The 18771-nt window shown below is 38.9% G+C and overlaps 1 protein-coding gene across 1 annotated transcript in view; it reads right to left on the bottom strand.

The window, feature by feature from the left end:
• Window positions 1-18771, bottom strand: part of LOC149920028 (maestro heat-like repeat-containing protein family member 2A) — an 85201-nt gene that overhangs the window by 422 nt on the left and 66008 nt on the right. Inside the window, exons 2-4 of the mRNA XM_090142152.1 lie at window positions 1086-1268; window positions 776-885; window positions 144-296 (exon numbers count right to left, since the gene is read on the bottom strand). Coding sequence (XP_089998278.1) covers window positions 144-296; window positions 776-885; window positions 1086-1268 — 446 coding nt within the window. The remainder of the gene's footprint in view (window positions 1-143; window positions 297-775; window positions 886-1085; window positions 1269-18771) is intronic.

The following is an 18771-nucleotide window of genomic DNA, read 5'->3' as shown; positions in this document are numbered from 1 at the left end:
TTGATGTGCTGCCAAGGCCTATGCCTAAATTTCATGCCAGCGCTGGCTCTGCACTCAGGTTGTGCTTTTGGACAGGAGGCAAACGGCACAAGACATAGAGCAACAGCCTGAGAAAGTCCAAGACGTGTAAGAAAGTCTCTTACATCTTGACAGATGTCCTTTCCGTACATCTGCAGAAAGGTGATCAGCCACTTCCCAGCAGCACGCACACGCATTCCTTTAACTTTCCAGAAGCTCTCCTTGATGGCCATCATGAGGTCTACGGTGCGTTCCAGGGGGAAGTTTCTGCATATGATCTGCAGAGAAACGAGAAGCAGGAGAGATCCCATCACTGCTCTCTGGCAGCTCTTCAAAATACAAAGCAGTCTTGAAGGCATTCTTAGTTCAGTGGCCTGCCGGTCATTCAGGCGGCAATCACAATGTTCCTGCTCTCCGTACCCCGCTATTTATTCATAAGGCGGTTGCGCCTTCTCTCAGCTTCTGCACCCAGGGTGTTTGCTTACATGCAAAGCCTACCTCCCAGCAGCCACAGTCACACACACACAAACACACACAGTCACACACACACACACACACAAATGCACATCATGGAGTCAGCTCCTTGTGCTGGGTGCCTGAAGGCCAGACATAGCTCAGAGCCTCCTGCTGCTTGCTGAGAAAAGTGGTCGGAGGGTGACAGCTCGTTCTGGAAATGGTGTGAGAGGCTGCGGGGAGCAGAGGGACATGAAGAAACCTAGGCACTGGGATCCCACCACCCCTTTTTGGGTCCACTTACCCTTGCGATTCTGGCTGAGGTCTGGAGCTGAGAGATGTTGCTGCAGGAATGCAACCCCTCACACAGGCTCCTGATGTCTCCCGTCTCAACGACTCTGTTGGTCGCCTTGGCTGGAAAGAGCATGGGGAGAAAAGTGAAATCATGCTTCTGGAAATGGAACTGCTTTCCACAGGGGAGAGACAGAAGACAGGGTGGGGACAAGAAGAGAGCCGCACGATGCCTCTGCCTCCTGTAAACAGGGCCCAGCCCATGGGGCTCTGGTAGTGCTGCAGAGTAGAGCAGAGGTCTGGCTCATGGGTGCTCTAATTACCTTGGATTTGGAGAAGGGAGCTCAGGCAGGTGTTGGCCAACTGGCGGGATGTGGGCGTGGTGTCACATGTCAGAGGTGCCAGCAATCCCACCAAGGAGCCAAAGTGCTCGCAGGCATCTCCTCTCTGCAGGGGGAGGAGGCAAGAACAAAGCTGTAGGCAGCCCCAGCTCTCCCTGTCTTCTCCTGCCTATGCCTTCCCCATGCCGCTGTGACACAGCATGTGACTCCATCACATCTGATCAAACAAGAAGACCACCAACTGCTTGTTGTCATTCAAGTATGGTCATGGGAGGCTGCTACAAGGAAATGGTCTGCATATGTCTGCAAACTGACCCATCTGCAGGTAGTGCTGTGATTCCCTCATGTTTCTGTATGTCTAGATTACCCATGAGAGAAGCATTGCATGTGCTTCAAGCATGGACTCCCAGTCCACTTGCCATTTCTGAGGCACTTCTCTGGCTTGGATAACAGAGCACTGTAGTCAAAGGACCTAATATAAGTGAAAGATAAACATATTCTGGGAAGAATAACCTTATTGGGCCCATTGCCTAATCCATAAAATAAATCATTCCTGAATCTGGAAGAAAACGAAGGACTCACTTTAAAAAAATTAATGCTGTTCTTCTTAGTGGGTCTTTGGCAATGATGTAAAGTGTCTATACACCATCTGCAGCCTTCTAGCAGTTTTAATAATATAACCAAATGGATTCAATGTAAACATGTAGATTTCCCCCCATACTCTATCTGACTATTTTTGCCACCATGGATTATTGTTAGGTATGAAAGGCTAATACTACAGAGCCACAAGGTCTCCTGCTGAGAAAGGTATCAAGGACATGCAGATTTTCTGCCCAGATAGCCATCTCAAACTGTTGATAATTGACAGAATAATTCCTTCTATAATATTTTGCCTGAAAGGAGTAGGACCGTTCAACTACAAAATGTGGGAAAGGCTTCATGGAAACCTTTCTGTGTTCAAGGAAACGTTTTTTATGTTCAGTACACAAGGTACAAAGGACAAAGTAGCTAGAATCTCTTAAAATTTCCTGTGTCAGGGAGCTTTCTCTGCTAGTCCAAAAACTTTACATTCCTGTATCATTTTTTGGACTCAAGCCTCTTGGGCTTTACCAGATTACAAGGTAAGCATCTCATAGGGGGGAAGAGAAGAAACTCCTTATCATGTCATTGCTCAGACAACAGTTGTTGGAGTTATTCTGTTTATTTATACAAACATAATGGGATGAGCAAGGAGTAGAAAAAAAACAAGATGAGCAAGAGGTGTGTGGAGCTTGTATAGAGTCCAGCAGATGCATGGCCAGAAGCAATAAAGGCCAAAATAAGAGATCGTGAGCACGAGTGAAGTCTGTGGCTCTGACACTGTGGGATTTAGAGATGATTGTCTGTCATTCTTGTGCTGCCATCAACAGACAAGTCAGATGTGGAGAAAAGATGATGAATTTGGCTTTAACAATCCGTCATTGCTTATCTGATACAAAGACTCCTGGGGGCATAGGCTACCTTCGTAAGTAAAGTTTAGTCTGAAATTATTGCCTATTTTGAGTCTACTCAAGCCTGTGGGAATGGCATTGGCACTCGTCCCATTATTTTTTATCCCTATATCATATTTGCTTCTTCCTGGGTGGATTCCAAAAAAGAAGAGACAGAACAAAATATTTTTCCAAGAGCTGTAACTTGATGGCAGAAGATAATGTTCATTATCTTGAGCAGTGTCATTACTTCATTAAGGGAGACTGCAAAAACATTAACAGGAAGTTGCAAACTCCTAGAAAAGACTCATAGCAGTGTAGTTTGTTCAATGTGAAATGATGAAAACAGGCTGTGATCACTGGCTACAGGTTTAAGCATTCAATCTGCCCTGGAGGAAATACATCGATGCCCAAAGTAAAATACAATTAGTAATTCTCTGTCTTATTTAAATACTTCTAGCCAGTAGCTGTGGCCTGTTCTTATTTATCTGTCCTAGATGACATAAACTGATGATGACGTCCAAATCTCTTCAGATGAAAAGTTCCACAATTTAACAGACCATAGAATGACTTAGGTTGGAACCCCCTGCCATGAGCAGGGCTGCCCCCCACCAGCTTAGGCTACCCAGGGCCCCATCCAACCTGGCCTTCAGCACCTCCAGAGATGGGGCGCCCGCAGCTTCTCTGGGCAGCTGTGCCAGTGCCTCGCCATCCTGTCAGTGACAATTTCGCTTCTGACATCTAATCTAAACTATTCCTTTTTTAGCATTCCCCCTTGTCTTATTGCTATCTCCCCATATGAAAAGTTGATTTCCTTTAAGTTTATAGCCACTGTAAGATCATCCAGAAGACCTGAATTCTAATTTCTCCTTTTCTGTAGGCTGTTGTTTACACACTGAAATCTTTCACTGTGGTTCAGTCTAAACTCTTACTTATCATATGGTATCTCTATCTCATGAACAGCATTCTGAGCAAAAGCAAGAGGCAAGGCCATGCTGGAAAAATAACAGCACACTTCTTCATGGACTATACTGATGTATGCAGAATAGCTACTTGAATCTTGGATTCTCTTTCAAAGCTTTCTTTTCAAGATGTTTTATCCATTTCATAATAGCAGCTGTTTTTTTTTTTTTTTTTTTTTTTTTTTAAATAAGTTTTATTTGCAAATAATCAGTTACTTTTGGAAAAACAGAGGTTGCTAGGTATGTAAGGAATATTAGTCTGCCAGGGCTCCTTTATTTATGTAATATTTTTCTAAGCAGTGTCCTTTCTCCTGTCTGCATTGCTGATGTCATTCACAGACTTAGTCTTCCCTCTTACTGCCTGCACTCTTTTTGAGTGGGGTCTTGCTGAATCCAACCTTGCAGTGGTTCATCCATATCTGTTCTGATTCTCTTGTCTTCCCAGCTGATGGGGATCTGTATCCTAACAGTTCTAGCTGTACCTTTGCTTATCTGTACACCAGGTTCCTGCTTTTATCTGCAAAGCCTTTCATTTTACTTCCATTACTGCTCATAATGCAGTAGCTATCTTGTACAAGATATCTCAAAAATGTTTTGTGTTTCTGTTTGTTTATTTGTTTGTTTTTTAATATTTATAGATCCACTTGCTGGTTGGACCCACACTTACTCACACTTACTTACACTTACTTATTATAACATATGATGCTTCTTTTTAAATTTAGGTTCCTAAACAAAGTTGCTTAGACTGTGACTACCTTAACTGCATAAAGAAAAGCATGTTTTCAGGGTGCCCTTCGTCTCATCAGCCCTCATTTAATTTCTTCTCATCTCACATAGACAGGGATTTAAGCCAGCTGAGATGACTTGCACCCTTACTTACTCTCATGTATATTACTCTCATGATGACATCTGAAATTAGCTGAAATAAATGTTACTCTTGTCACACCTTTAATTTATTGGAATAAGTGCTGTGTTTTCTTTAAGTTTACCGTCTTCAGACAACTGCAGCAGCAAATACTCTCCGGTGGCACTTTTTTCTTGTGATAGCATCATACAGTGAACATTTGTTTGAATGCCTATGAAGCCTGCCCTGTCCAACACTTTTATTAGATTTTATATGGTCTTTCACTGAAACTGTATAAACATTTTTGCATTTTTGTTAGAATGTATCAGTTATTCCAAAGGTATGTATGTTAAACCTAAAAGGCTGCATTCAGCAATGGCTCTTTCCAGATGTATGTGATCAGATATAATGGCCAAAGTTGACCGAGTGACCCTGGGCTGCTCAAAAATCATTCCCTGATAGTGCTTTCTGAATGCATAAAACACAGTCTGTTTCTCAGGGTTGTCCTCAGAAGTGTTGTCATCTCTTTTCATTATTGCTGCACTTAAATTACTTTGCTTATTTCCAATTCAGCACCTCCATAAAGTGGCAGTACCATAGGACAGATGTACTGCTTATGTTTTATTTATTTTTCCTGTCTCTTTCAAAAATATGCCCTTGGATGTCTCTACTCAGACATAATATACTGCAAGTATAATGTAGTAAATAATAACAGAAACAGACTGCCAGTAAATATATATATATATATATATATATATTTAAGATAATTCAGCACTACTTCCAAACTCTAAGCACTCTGATTTCTTCTCATTTCTTTAATTTTCAAACCATCAGCTTGATGCATCTAGAACTTCTGGACTTACAGCCTGAATACATCTGAACTGATTTGTATGACTAAACATATTTATCCTTTCAGAAATGACTTGCTAACACAGTCTTCCATGGATGTTCCTGGGTATAGAGCTTTCAGGCTTTTTGCCTGATGTTTTAGTTGGAAGATATGATCTACTACACTTACACAGTAATCTCTATTAAGTTTATTAAGCCGTACTTTAAAAATAAATAACGTTTAGCTTTTCTTGACAATTTTTAGTAGACTAAATACAGGTACATTTCAACAAAGATAAATACTGTGTCCCTCTATAACCAGAGACAGACAGAAAAGTAAGGGAGATTGTCTAAGACCACCTAGGGAGGAGATGGAACAGTAGAGCTGAAAATGGTATTCAGTCTTGGTCCCATGGCCTCTCCATTAGATCCCACTGCTGCCACACTATTTCATTAAAATGATCTTAGTGCTCAGTCATACCACAAGCATATGCCACTGTAATTAAAATACATCATATTGTATACAGTCACTGAAGTAATTTTGAACAGTTCACAGAAGGGTAGACTGTTGTGAGTCTGTGAAGTGTTTTATCAAAAAATGTAAACGTGCATTTACCAAGCATAGTTAGTGTGCTGAAAATAACTATCACAGTTTCATTTGTGCTTCCTAACTCTTTCTAGTGGAACTGTTAAACACCAGTGTCGATAGGTTATTGTCTTTTAGATTTTCTTTACCTTAAACAGACTGCAAATGTGTTCATCTAGCTGTGTTAACAGCTGCTAGCAGGTCATGCATTTTTATTAGGTCCATTATTATGAATACTCAGCTTTCTTTTTCAAGTCTTTTTAAGAGTAGCTATTAACTCTGCCTTTGTTAACAAATCAGCCCAGAAAGATGAGCTTTGCACCTGTTGTCTACTCCTGCCAGAGATGGAATACTGCTATCTGGAAGCCATCCCAGTGATTTGCTCAGTGGCTGCCCAGGCACATCTTTTCTCAAGAAGCCTTCAACCATATTGAACAGACCACATGTCAGTAGTGATTCATGCATACTTAGAGTTTTCACAAGACAGGACCAGAAGGTTAACTAGCAAGCCTGACTCAGCAGGAGCAAAGCCAGAGCTTATTGTAGTAAAGGGGAGGAAGGGCAATGACACAGAATATGGAATGACATACAGAATAATGGTGAAATAAACAAAATCTTATTTAGGCCACATTCAATTGACCACTGAATGAACTACCTACACAGAAAGATAAGTATGACCTGGGCAGTGATTAACGTAATTTATATTTAATTAAAATTACATTAAACATTGGAACAAGCCCTGCTAAAATTCCTTCTTCAGGTTTGAGGCAATTTCAGGTATAAAAGATCAGTAAGATCTTTTGAGATCTTGTAATCTGTTCTGCATGATGCTGTTTTTAGGGGCTCTTAAACATGTCTAAAAAAATGCTTGGGTAGTCTAAGTGTATATGAAGATATCTTTCTTAATGACGGGACAGACTGAGTTTGTTGGGAGAAAAAAAGTAGAGGTTTTAGCAGGGTTCAGTGTCACAGCACAATGCTGTGTTGGCAGAGGAACTGCTTGCATTACATTCAGAGTGAAGAATGTCTCAGCTCTGAAGCAGCTTAGCAGAAAATATCTGAAAGGTGAGGACAGTTCAAAGCACTTAACACATGGCAGAGACACAGACAACTGGTCTTCTACAAGATACCCTGAAGACAGATGGAGGCTGTTACAACTGCACATTCATTTCACCACAGAAAACTTCCAGAAGCAACCACAGGAGCAGTTCTGTTGCTCACTGTATCTCAAGGTTTAACTTTTAACTTAGTGCTGATTCTCTGCATTGTACTGAAGTCTTAATGAAGGAATTAAAGATCATTAGACGTCCCAACAAAGTTCTCTGAAGTGTGAATCAAAATATCTATCCTTGAAGGAGAAGATTGGATTGTTGCCTATCTGGACAGTTTATGCTGTCAATCACAGAATCACAGAATTGCAGGGGTTGGAAGGGACTTCTAGAGATCACTGAGTTCAACTCCCTGCAAATCAGGCTCCCTACAGCAGGCTGCACAGGTAGGCATCCAGGTGGGTTTTTAACATCTCCAGAGTAGGAGAATCCACAGCCTCCCTGGGCAGCCTGTTCCAGTGCTCTGTCACCCTCACTATGAGGAAGTTCCTTTGCATATTGATGCAGAACTTCCTATGCTCTGGTTTATGGCCATTTCCCCTTGCCCTTTCCCCACAGACCGCTGAAAAGAGGTTGGCCATGTCTCTTTGACTCTCACACTTAAAATATTTATAAACACTAGTAAGATCCCCTCTCAGTCTTCTTTTTGCAAGGCTGAACAGACACAGGTCATCCAGCCTTTCCTCATATGAGAGATGCTCCAGGCCCTTTATCATCTTTGTGGCCCTCCGCTGGACTCTTTCCAGGAGAAATAGTCCTTCAAGACTTGTCAAGAAATGCTGCAATCAAGTGGTGGATCAGAGACTGATTAATTATTATTCTTTCTATATTTATAAAAAAGCCCAAGTGACTAAAGGTATCTGAATCTAACCATGGCTGAATCTGATGGAAGTTCTCAGGACAGTGCCTATGTAATGAACTGCGTGATGAAGAAGCCAGTATGAGTCAGGCTTCATTGACTGTGAAGACACTATGCTTTATTGCTTGCTGTAAAATGTGTGCTGCTTATTCTCTTTACAACTATGCTATCACAACTGTGAGGTATGTACAGACATACTTGATCTATTCTTCTGCTTGGACCCATTTTTCCATCTAAGGGAATACAGTGGTAATTTAGGGGTATTTGGGATACTGATCATTTAACTGTCATTGATCATTTTATTGCAAAGAGTGAATGCTATTTTCTTTTCCTCAATTACAGCTCCGAGTTAGACTCGAATCCAACAGTTATCAATCCTATCTTTGAATTACCACAGGCTGTTATAATAAAGAAATAATTGAAACTCCCAGTCACAAAACTGATGTCAGCCATGGGAACTCTATAATTCTTTTCAAGAATTATTGAATAATCGAGTAACTAAATAATGGTGATGGTATAATAATAAAAGAAGATAATGTCCTGATGTCACTGGTGAGTCCTCTAGGGTGGCTCTGTGAATAACGGGAGCACAAGTGGAAGCAAGATATTTCCTTCTCATAGAAAGCACTAGAGGAACCATATCAGGAACGGCGTGGGGGGAGGGGGAGAGGAAGGACCTGTACCATGTAGTTTGCATATAGAGACAGCTTTAGTATTCAGTGACAGAATGTGAAGAAAACTGTATAATTCATTCCCATGCTATGTTGACATGAATGCTTATCCTGCAACTACGTTATTTTAATGTGTTTGATCTGATTTTGTTCTTACACTGACTGATGATTACATTTTAGTATTTTTGATCTTGCAGACTTTTAAAACAAGTAATTTGTTTCTGCTCAATCTTCAGTTTAAGTACGTTCCCAATTACTAGGGTACATGAAATTTTTGGAGTTGAGGGTTAGTTTGTTAAATAGTTAGACAAGAGTCAGAATTCAATAGGATTACATTACACACTTTCCTGAAAATAAATAAATTCAGCGATTTTCATTCAGTAGACATGTAAATATAAGTCTGTCCACAAGGGGTCACCAAATACTGTGACATTACTTAAAAAAAATCTGCTTCAAAACAACCCCCAGCGTGTTCCAGTTTCAGCTTTTCTCGATTCTGCAGGCTTATTGTTACAGACACAAAAAATGACTGATACTATCTGAAGGTTGGAATTAAGGTGGTCACAGCTCATTCTTTCCTTGACTGTAATCTGTGATCAAATGATCTGGCTCTGTATGCCGATAGCTGCAGCGCGGCGTGCTCAGTCTTTCTGGAGTGTGTAGTGGAATAAGGAGATTTGATTCATGCAGAAGTAGCTTGCTCTTTCTGATTGGATTATTTACAGGAAATATTGCTCTCTATGGGAGGTATGTGGTTTCAAAAGGAGCGTGTTGGATATGCACAGGTGTATGGTGGTATGGGTCCAGCTTTGACTGCAGCAAACTGAGCCAGAATGGGGGAGGGAGCCCAGAGAAGCTATTCCTGCCCACAGAAGGGCTGATCATGCAGATAACAGCTGGGAGCCATAAGGAGTTTTACTAAATTAGAGCTACAACAGATACCTTCTGTTTCCAAACTAACAAAATAGAGGCTGTGAAAAGAGACCTGCCAAATAGTATCAGTTCTCTCTCTCTTTTATGGTTGCCTTTATTTACATGAGAGAAACTGCAGCAAGCAAAAATGGAAAGTAAGAATTTATGCCACAAATATTTATGCTTTCACTGGAGCCTGAATACAAATGTGTATCACTGTCACTTTTATATTTCCTCAATGAACTAATGCTAAAGTAGCAGTGCATGTCAATTTTTAAAACTATTTCCTTATATGTGTTGCTTAATACACTGTAAGAATTATTATTTTTTTCTCATGACATAGACAAACATATCTGTGACAGATTTAATGCAGGGAAAAAAAGAATATTCATACTTGAGTCAACAACAACAAAAAAAGACTTGATAGATACATTTTTTCTTATTCAAGTATATTGTAGATTTTGAGTAATTGGGCTCTGATGTATCTACCTTGCATATCTAAGCAGATAAGAAGAAGCAAATATGTATAATGCCATAAGAGCTTTTGGGCTGCAAAAAGAAAAGTCAAAAATTCCAACATTTTTTTTTATTATTTGTATGTAATTTTTATTATTAATTTGGTGAGAAGAAGGGAAATAATTGTATTAATCAATTATTATAGCACTTAGAAGCCAAAATAAAGTAGGTAGAAAAATACCCCTCTCTAGCCAAGGGAGGTGACAGTAGAATAAAAATGTGTAACTGCTTTCACTGAAGCAGGAGAGAAGGGGAAGCAAGTGCCTCCTGAGTAACAAGAGAATATGATCCTTAATGAACTGAATACTGCTTTTGGATCTCACTGTAACTGAAACATATGGCAAAGTTTTGGATGGAGAAATGATCCATTTAATTAATTTATCCTATTAGATTATTCAAGAAAAGAACAAAATGTTATGTTTTATATAAACAAGTACATTGATATAGACAAAACCTGCAATTAAATGGAAGTTACAATTACTGTATCAAATGAAAGTTACAACAGCAAAGTTTTATTTACCCACTATTAAATTGCAACTGTAAAGAGGTTTGTCAGGTACTACATGTCTTTGCTATGGCAGATGGTGACAGCTACAGCTATAAGGAACATCTAAAAGCATAGCACAGGCTTGTATGACTAACAGAGTCAAATTTCAAAGCGTTTTGGTCTCATCTGATCTGATAAAGCTTGGCATGCCTAAGAGGAAAACCAACTTTCTGCTTCTGATTAGTTGACTTCCAGTGATGCCAGGCATTAGTTGCTTGTTAGATGTTTACCTAGATCTCCAAAATCTAGTGTGAAGCTTAAATGTTAATGAAGAATTTTAGAGATTGGAAAGAACTTGAGGTCCCTTCCACCCCCTGAAATTCTGTCATTCCATGAAACCTCTGGAGTCCTGGCTCTGGGGAGTGAGGGAGAAGGCAGCCTGTGCCCCCCACCCCCTCCATGAAAGAAAAAAAAAAGAAAAAAAGAAAGAGAAGAGTCTCTTCAGTTTGATATTGTAATTTTTTTTACAGAAATAGAACCAAATTCAGGAAGGAGGGAAGGAGGGAAGGGAAAAGGTTTTTGAGAACTGACCTATAGGTACAGTATGAGAAGTACGCAAACAAATTGTACCTCAGAACCCTTCTGCTGATTTTGATTAATGTAGCAAAAGGACAACATTATGAAAAAATCTAACAAACAGTTCCAAAGAGAAAAGTGATTTGGTAGCTGGAAAGAATACGTAAGTTCATGTACCTTCAATTTATTAAGTAGTTTGGCCAGGTGATTCCATTTCTTTTGAACCAGAAGGCTGAGCAGAAGCCTCCTTACCCTCATCAATAGCATTAAACCATCTAAAAAAAGAGATTTAGTTAATCCGTGTTATCACTTTATTTCTTCTTATACTGAATCATTGAATCACTTCTTTTTCCCTTCCCTTCCCTTCCCTTCCCTTCCCTTCCCTTCCCTTCCCTTCCCTTCCCTTCCCTTCCCTTCCCTTCCCTTCCCTTCCCTTCCCTTCCCTTCCCTTCCCTTCCCTTCCCTTCCCTTCCCTTCCTCCCTTTCTAAAATTTCTTGAGGAGAATTAATAGAGGATCCTACAAAAGTCTGTAAGCACAACATTCTTATTGTTTCTGATGTTTATCTACAATTTTCATGCTGATTTTTCCATTTTATTACTAATTTTTAAAGCATATAGTTAAAATTCTTTTTAAATATATCTCTATTCAACAGGAATAATTATCTATTTTGGAGTACACCATCAATATATTCTTCTTGCTGAAATATTTTTTATTGTTCTACCTATTGAAGTGGGAAATTAAATAAAATGTGTTTTTTTTTTTTTTTTTTTAAGTGTTCACCCCACCCCCATTTTTTTCTATTGGATTGCTTCTCTAAAATATTGAACTTTAAAAGATTGTCTGCTTTTTTCCTCCTTTTTTGAGAATCACATTAAGGCTGAGGCTGTAAGGATTAGAGTTCCCAGTCCCACCCTTTGCTCAGAGCAGGGCTATCTAGAGGAGCTGTGTTTGGGAGGGGTTTGAATATCTGCAGAGGTGGAGACTCCACAGCCAGCATTTAATTACTGTTACAGAAGTAGTTTTTTCCTTCTATTTAAAAGGACCTTGTTTCAATTTGTGTCCATTGCCTCTCAAGTCATGCTTTTATCATTTTACTATTAGTATTTATTATGTAAATTTGATCTGAAGCATTACAGATTCTTTGAATACGTAGATTTAGGCTAGCTTTTTTTTTTTTTTTCCTTTGATATTTTTTTTTGAAAGAGTTGATTCCTGTGAAGACTAAAAAAGATGGCACAAATTATCTAGATAAGGGCCCAAAGTTACTTTTAGCCTATCCAACATGAATAATGTAATTTATTGGTCTGAATGTAATTTTAATTCCCTAAAGAAGTTCTTAAATTTACCAGGCAGTGTTCCGTGTGTCTCTATGGGGTAGGATAGACTGCCTATAGCAGCAAAATGAAAAGAAGTTGCAGTAGAATCACGTCCCAGGTGACAGAGTGGTTCAGAGTCTTGAGGAATATTTAGCACTTACTATTATTGAGGGACAAAGATAGATGACCAAAATAAAATAAAAAAAAAAACAACCCTAACTTTGTATGACTACTCATGAATCTTTTAAATAATCTTTTTAGAATCATGTATGTTCAGTATATTTATTTTTCCCAAAGGAAAAGCTCAGAATTTTATTAAAATCTCCTCAAATTTAAAGCAAGAAGGTGTGCATTTATCTGAATAGCAAAGCTGAAATCCTTTCATGTACCAATTTCTGACTACATAAGCAAATATAAACTTTACCGGAATGTGGGGGAATTTGGCCTGATCTACATAATATAAGCCTTTTTTATCTTTACATGTTCTTATTCTAGGTACTTTCTTTCACTTAGAAGAAAAGATTCCAGGAAAAGTATGCAGAAAGAATAAACCTACTTATGCAAATTCAACAAAGGATTTTTTTTTGCATCTGTACAAATGGAACTGATTTTTGATGTTCAGTATTCAGCTAAAATTGAACAAAAAGCTACAAAACAGTGCATAATATGAAAATCTCTAACTATTCTAAATTTTAAAAAATGTTCAAGATACTTTTCACATTTATGGTTTCTTATTTTAGACAAGACCCACTGATTGCTCAGCTTCATCTATCTCAAACTAGATTTCAAATTACCACAAACACAAAAGTCACATCAGCAGTCTAAATTTTCTCAGCAAAACCAAACTTCAGCATTTTATTTGGAAAAGTTGAGTTGATAAAATTATTTTGTTGGTATCAGTCCCTAGTGCTTCAGGTTACCCTTGTTCTAGTATTTGTTTCATAGAAATGTGTGGCTTTGATCCATATAATGTTCCAAAAGCTGTTTACCAAATCTGTGCAAGGCCTTATGAATAACTTATTCAAAAGAAAGAAAAAATCTCTTGTACAATTTTTTTTTTTAATTTAAATTTTAAATAAGCTTCTCCACATTTGTAAATTTAAAAATTTTAACTATAAAAATCTTTATTATAAGAAAAAAAATTGTGTTGAGACTAAATGTGTCCTCTTTTATCCAGGGCATAATAAATCATTTTTAATTTTAAACTCAGCATGTCTTTTATTTTTGCTTTATTCGGAATGTTTTTCCTAATGTTTCAGGGAGGAAGAGGCAATTAGAGGGGCAGAGGTTAAGTCCCATGACTCTGGTTATCTTGTGGAGGAACACTGAACACTGATGTTAAGGGAAGCAATAAAAATTGAAGCTAACTTTGTTTATACACTGTATTATTTTTAGAAAGTAATTCTCTGATGTGGGGCTAGAGCATATTTGGTAAAAAGTCTTTAATGCACAGCAAGGGTTAGCTGTCTAATGAGGTATGAGACAATTATATCAATCAACTATGTCTTTCCTTAGTCCCTCAGTTAAATATCTGCACATTGGTTATGCCTGATTTTTATTGGGTCTGCCAAATTTATCTGCAAGTTAGAGTTCAGGAAGCTCCCAGAGACATCTGTCTGATATTTGTCTTGCTACAGCTGCTGTTTAATTTCTCTAGATGGAGCAAACATTTATACCTGGTATAGACTTTTCCCCTTACTTTTTCTTAATTTCTAGGCTAAGACAGTTACAGTAACCCTTATTCTTCATTTGCATATGAAATTACCTTGAGACCATCTGGACATAATGCTTTTCCTATATATATCCCAGTCTTGACACTATTGATAATAGGCACAATCTGAAAGCACACTCCAAAACTTAATGCAGTGCATTCTGATGCTACTTCCACCAGCATATTTTTTATTAGCTACTTGTGCATATACTGATGTCTTCCTCTTAGTGATGGGTTTTTAAGATATCCTTTTTCTTGTTTGTACTGAGTCCAGTACTCCCACACCATGCTTACCTACTGCGTGACTTAGAAAGCGATGCATTTGTTTGAAGCACGCAGCTGTGCCTTGCTGTCACTTACACTGTTTTTCAGTATATACTGGTTTATCTCACCCATTATCTTGCAGTAATCCGTTTCTCATGGGTAGCACACTGAGTCCTGCCTTCAGAAAACATTCAAGGTAGCTTGTCAATGTAAAGCTGCTTATTTAAATGCGATGAAGATAGTGCAGTGAGTGTACCCAGAGCTGCACAGACTGCTAACATACAGACACTCCCATGCCCTCCTCAGCTGCCTGAAGAAATGATATGGTTGAGAAGCAGCAGTGAGAGTTTTTTGCTCATTTGACCTCCGTGGGAACATGTACAATTAAACTCAAGCAGCTAGAAAGGAGCTGCACAGCACAAAGCCCCACCTGATGATAACACCACCTTTATTCTAGCAGCAGCATTAGCAATGATATGAGCAAACAGTCTGAAGCCTCCCTCTGTTCAGCTCATCCTGGATATTGTCTGAAGTGGGATTCAGAGAAGAATGCTGTATTCAGAGAACAGCAGGGTTACAGAGATTTTGCTGATAGCAGATTTGAACCAGAGCTGATGTGCTGTGATGCTTAAGACAGAAAAGCTTCCAGCTGACAGCTAATGGAGACATTCATGGCCAGATGCAAGAGTGCCAATGTATCTGCAGTGTAAGAGAGAGAATATCTTTTTTATGTCTTAGGTATATATATGTGTGACAAGTATTATCCAGAAGATGCAGAATATGATGCCAACAACAAGTGAATAGGCTACAAAGATAAAGAGAGGAAAAGATAAAGAGAAAGCAGTACTTTCACCCTAGTTGAGCACTAAGTACCTCAGTAGTGTTGGGATGAAGGACATTTGCAACGCCACCTTTTGGTAATTATTCTGAGTTCCTAAATTAAGAGATTCGGAGAGGCAAGGAGCCAAAATAATATCTTCACTTCTTTCCCTGTACTGGTCCCTAGTTCTAGTATTGCCCACATTACATTAGCACTGTACTTCAAATCTGCTAGCAGAATGCTCTTGAAGTATATTTCCTTATTGCTCCTTCTGACTTACATGGAATGAAGAAGGCTTGGTGTTTCAGTAGAGTCTAACCCAACAGGAGTGCTACTGTACATGAGGCATTCACCCTGAAGAAGTGCACGAGAAACGTCCTGAAGTAAAGCCTCCTAACTACAGGTGGTCTGCACAATGGCAGTGAATGATTTTGCTCTCCAGATCACTTAGTACTGTGCTGCCCTGCTTGCTGTTGCAGACCCTGCTAACACAGCTGCCTAATACTGCTCACTGCAAATACCCCCATGAACAATATTATGAGAACTGAACCTGTGTGGCTGAGACTCAGCTTAGGGAAATGCAACATCATCCTGAAATCAGATTTCAGAGAGTTACTTCAAGGTTACTTGGTTCCTGAGAAGCTGTTTGGGGGGAAAGGTGTTAATCAATATGTGATTAGTTCTGTTCTCTGAGCAGTAGCACGGTTTGCAATAGTCAGGCTCTCTTGAATTTTGGTACTGTTCAAAAAGCTTTCCTACAATTTTTCCTACCAGACTCTGTATGATGCTGCCTGTAGCTGGAACACTCTTGCAAATGTGGAGCTGCAAACAAGCCAGTTGTCTGGGTTTAAGTGGTCTGAGACTTTCTTACATCAGCTGTCTGTTGTGGCACTTGTGTTTGCTGCAGATGGGTGTAAATTTAGCAGTGCAACATTTTTCCCATCAAAGAAAATGTTGATTTGTAAAGAAATTGTATAGAAGTTCACTAGAAGTCAAGAGAAAAGTGTAGATAATTTAAAGAAATGAAGAAAAAATGTTAGGTATATTGAACTCCAACATAGATATCTTTCTTTTATTTCAGGATCATTGCTGCCTGAGAGCATTACATAAAGGAGTAAATGTGTTATCATCTGTTAACCTGCTCAGACATCTTGGAACTTTTTCTATGTTTCATTTTCACATACTTGCACTGGATGTTTTCTTCCATCCCAATATGAAAAAAAGAGAAAGGAAGAAATATCTACCCACAAAATAAGTGCAAAGGTAGACAAAGGTAGACTTTTTTTTCTTTTTCTTTTTTTTTTCTCATATAAAACTCAGTACTACAGAGCATAAAGAAAAGGCTGAGGCAGCTATGTAAAAAAGAATACAAACAGAACTGCCTAGGAGGGGAGAACTGGTAGATCTTCAAAATCCTCTCTCTCCATGAAACCCCTCTAAATAGGAGTACATTAATGCTCTAAGGATGTGAAAGTACTGCTGGGGAGCTTCTGAAACAAGTAGTCAGATAGAGGCCTGGGCAGATGGAGGCTGAGCTCTGGGGTTGGCCTATGTTTCACATCCCAACAAATGTGACATGAGGCACTGAGTGTGCTGATTTCCTCTATAATTAAAAGATGTGAGCTGAAGTTACGTTTGCAGCATGTGGCTAAGCAGGTGAGAAGTCTGCAGATATAAACAAGAACTGAGAAGTATATTTGTCCCCTGATGAGAGCTCAGAGCTGACTGGTACAGAAATATCACCTGGCAAGCCCTGCATAGCACAGAATATATAGAGGATATATATTTTCTGTTCACCGCTAAAATACAACTACCAATATTTATCTTTTTTCTATAGGTTTATATTCACCACTCTAATATGGCTACAAATATCTGTGTCTTTTCTATGGCTCCAAACAGCTCTAAATTTAAGCTTTTTGTAACTATAAGCTCTCCCTCTGGGATGTGTTCCTTATGTGGAACATGGAGAGGCTGAAGAGATGATTCAAGCCATCCCTTGGCTGAAAGCTGCCCCACCAGCACTACAGGGCTGGCAGTGCCACCTGCCCACAAGCTACAGAGATGCCAATGCTGTAACACTGAAGGAAATGGAAAAGAAAACATGATGTGCCCCACACGGCAGGTGGGTTTCTCCTCACAAAACTTTGAATTTCCACCCTCTGTATTAGAGCATATGTGCCTTTGTACATAATCACTTTCCTTTTTTTCCTGCCATTTCTAATCAGAAAAGGACCCAGAAAGCACTAACCAAAACCCCAGTGCTCCTACATAGTGCTCTGGAAAACATGGTGCCTTTGAGTGCTGAAAATGTCACTGTGTCAACCGTTAGGATCATCTCTCTTTATGTTTGCTATGTGCACAATTTCCTTATGTTTCAGGGCATCTTGTTTGGTTTTACTTTTTAGTTTATGGTTGTATTCACCCTAAATGACTGCCTTGAGCTGGAGATTAAATGATAGTTTTTAGAGATTTTGCATCTTTAGTCATGTTTATATGCATGAAAGCCAGAATTTTTTCAAAGACAATTATGTAGATGTCTTTGAAAGCTCAGAGGGTTTTTATAGAGGTTAACGGTAAAATGTCACACTGCCAATGCAAGATCTGACAGCGCTGACATGAATGAAGATGTCTGTAAAAACAAGTAGCTGCTTTGACTGACAACGGAGGAACCTGTGGAGCTCCTGATTTAATGACAAGGTGTTATTTTGTGTCCTCAACATTTCAAATTCAAATTCCTAAAACATACCACTAAAATTACCTGTAAGAAATTTTGGCTATAATTCATAAACACTGACTTCCAGTTAAAGTTATGTGCTTTTTACATTTTTAAAGATTATTTTAAATTGGAGAACCTCTCCTAAGACACTGTATTCCAGGAACATGCTTGAAAAGTAAGTGCAAAAAAAAAAAAAAAAAAAAAAAAAATTTACTTGAAACTAATCAATTTAAAACTTAGTCCTTTAGGTTCAACAAACTTCAGGCATCCATATCAAGTTTGATGATTAATTTCTAAGTGCTGTAATTGTTTGGCCATTAGTCTGTTGTAACGATTTGCTTATATGTTCCCTGAAACAGTCTTCATGCTGAATAGCCAGACATTATCAGGACTTCCTAACAGTTACTGGGGTGGAAAGCCTTGTCACTCCAGAACTGAAGACTGGAAGGTATTTCTTTGGGCATGCATGATTACAGGCTTTTGGGCAACTGTGGTTTGAGAGCTCTGCCTCTGGGAAGAAGAAATCCATCTCCTTCAGATCTTGGGCTTACACTGCAGGAGACTGAGTAGCATAATGACCTCCTTGATTTTACAACCTACTGATCCAGTTGACCATTCATTCCCTAACTCTTCACTTCTCATACCCACCATAAACTCTTCGTAATCTAATTTTCCCAATATATGTAGAGCCTGTCTTGTTACTCTACTCTACAGTTTGTTCAGGTGGATTTTATTTCTGCATGTGCCATTACTCAAAGGCCCCAGTAATTGCAGAATTTGTGCCTAGCACTGTGTTTTTCTTGGATCCAATACTCCGCTATTCACACGCTTCTCAAAAAGAGGTCACAGTATATCTACATAACCATGAACCACTCTGGTCAAGCAACATTTAGACAGTTTAGCTATTTATACTCAGTGATGGCTGTAATCAGAACAAAACAAATAAATAAATTAACAGTAAATCAGTCTCTACCATCAAGTCATATAAAAAATCTTTGAATCGTTGAAAAGCCCCAGAGG

Source organism: Phasianus colchicus, chromosome 1 (genome assembly GCF_987193195.1).
Source record: "Phasianus colchicus chromosome 1, bPhaCol1.hap1.1, whole genome shotgun sequence".
Taxonomy (NCBI): Eukaryota; Metazoa; Chordata; class Aves; order Galliformes; family Phasianidae; genus Phasianus; species Phasianus colchicus.
This window is presented reverse-complemented; position numbering and strand designations above follow the sequence as displayed.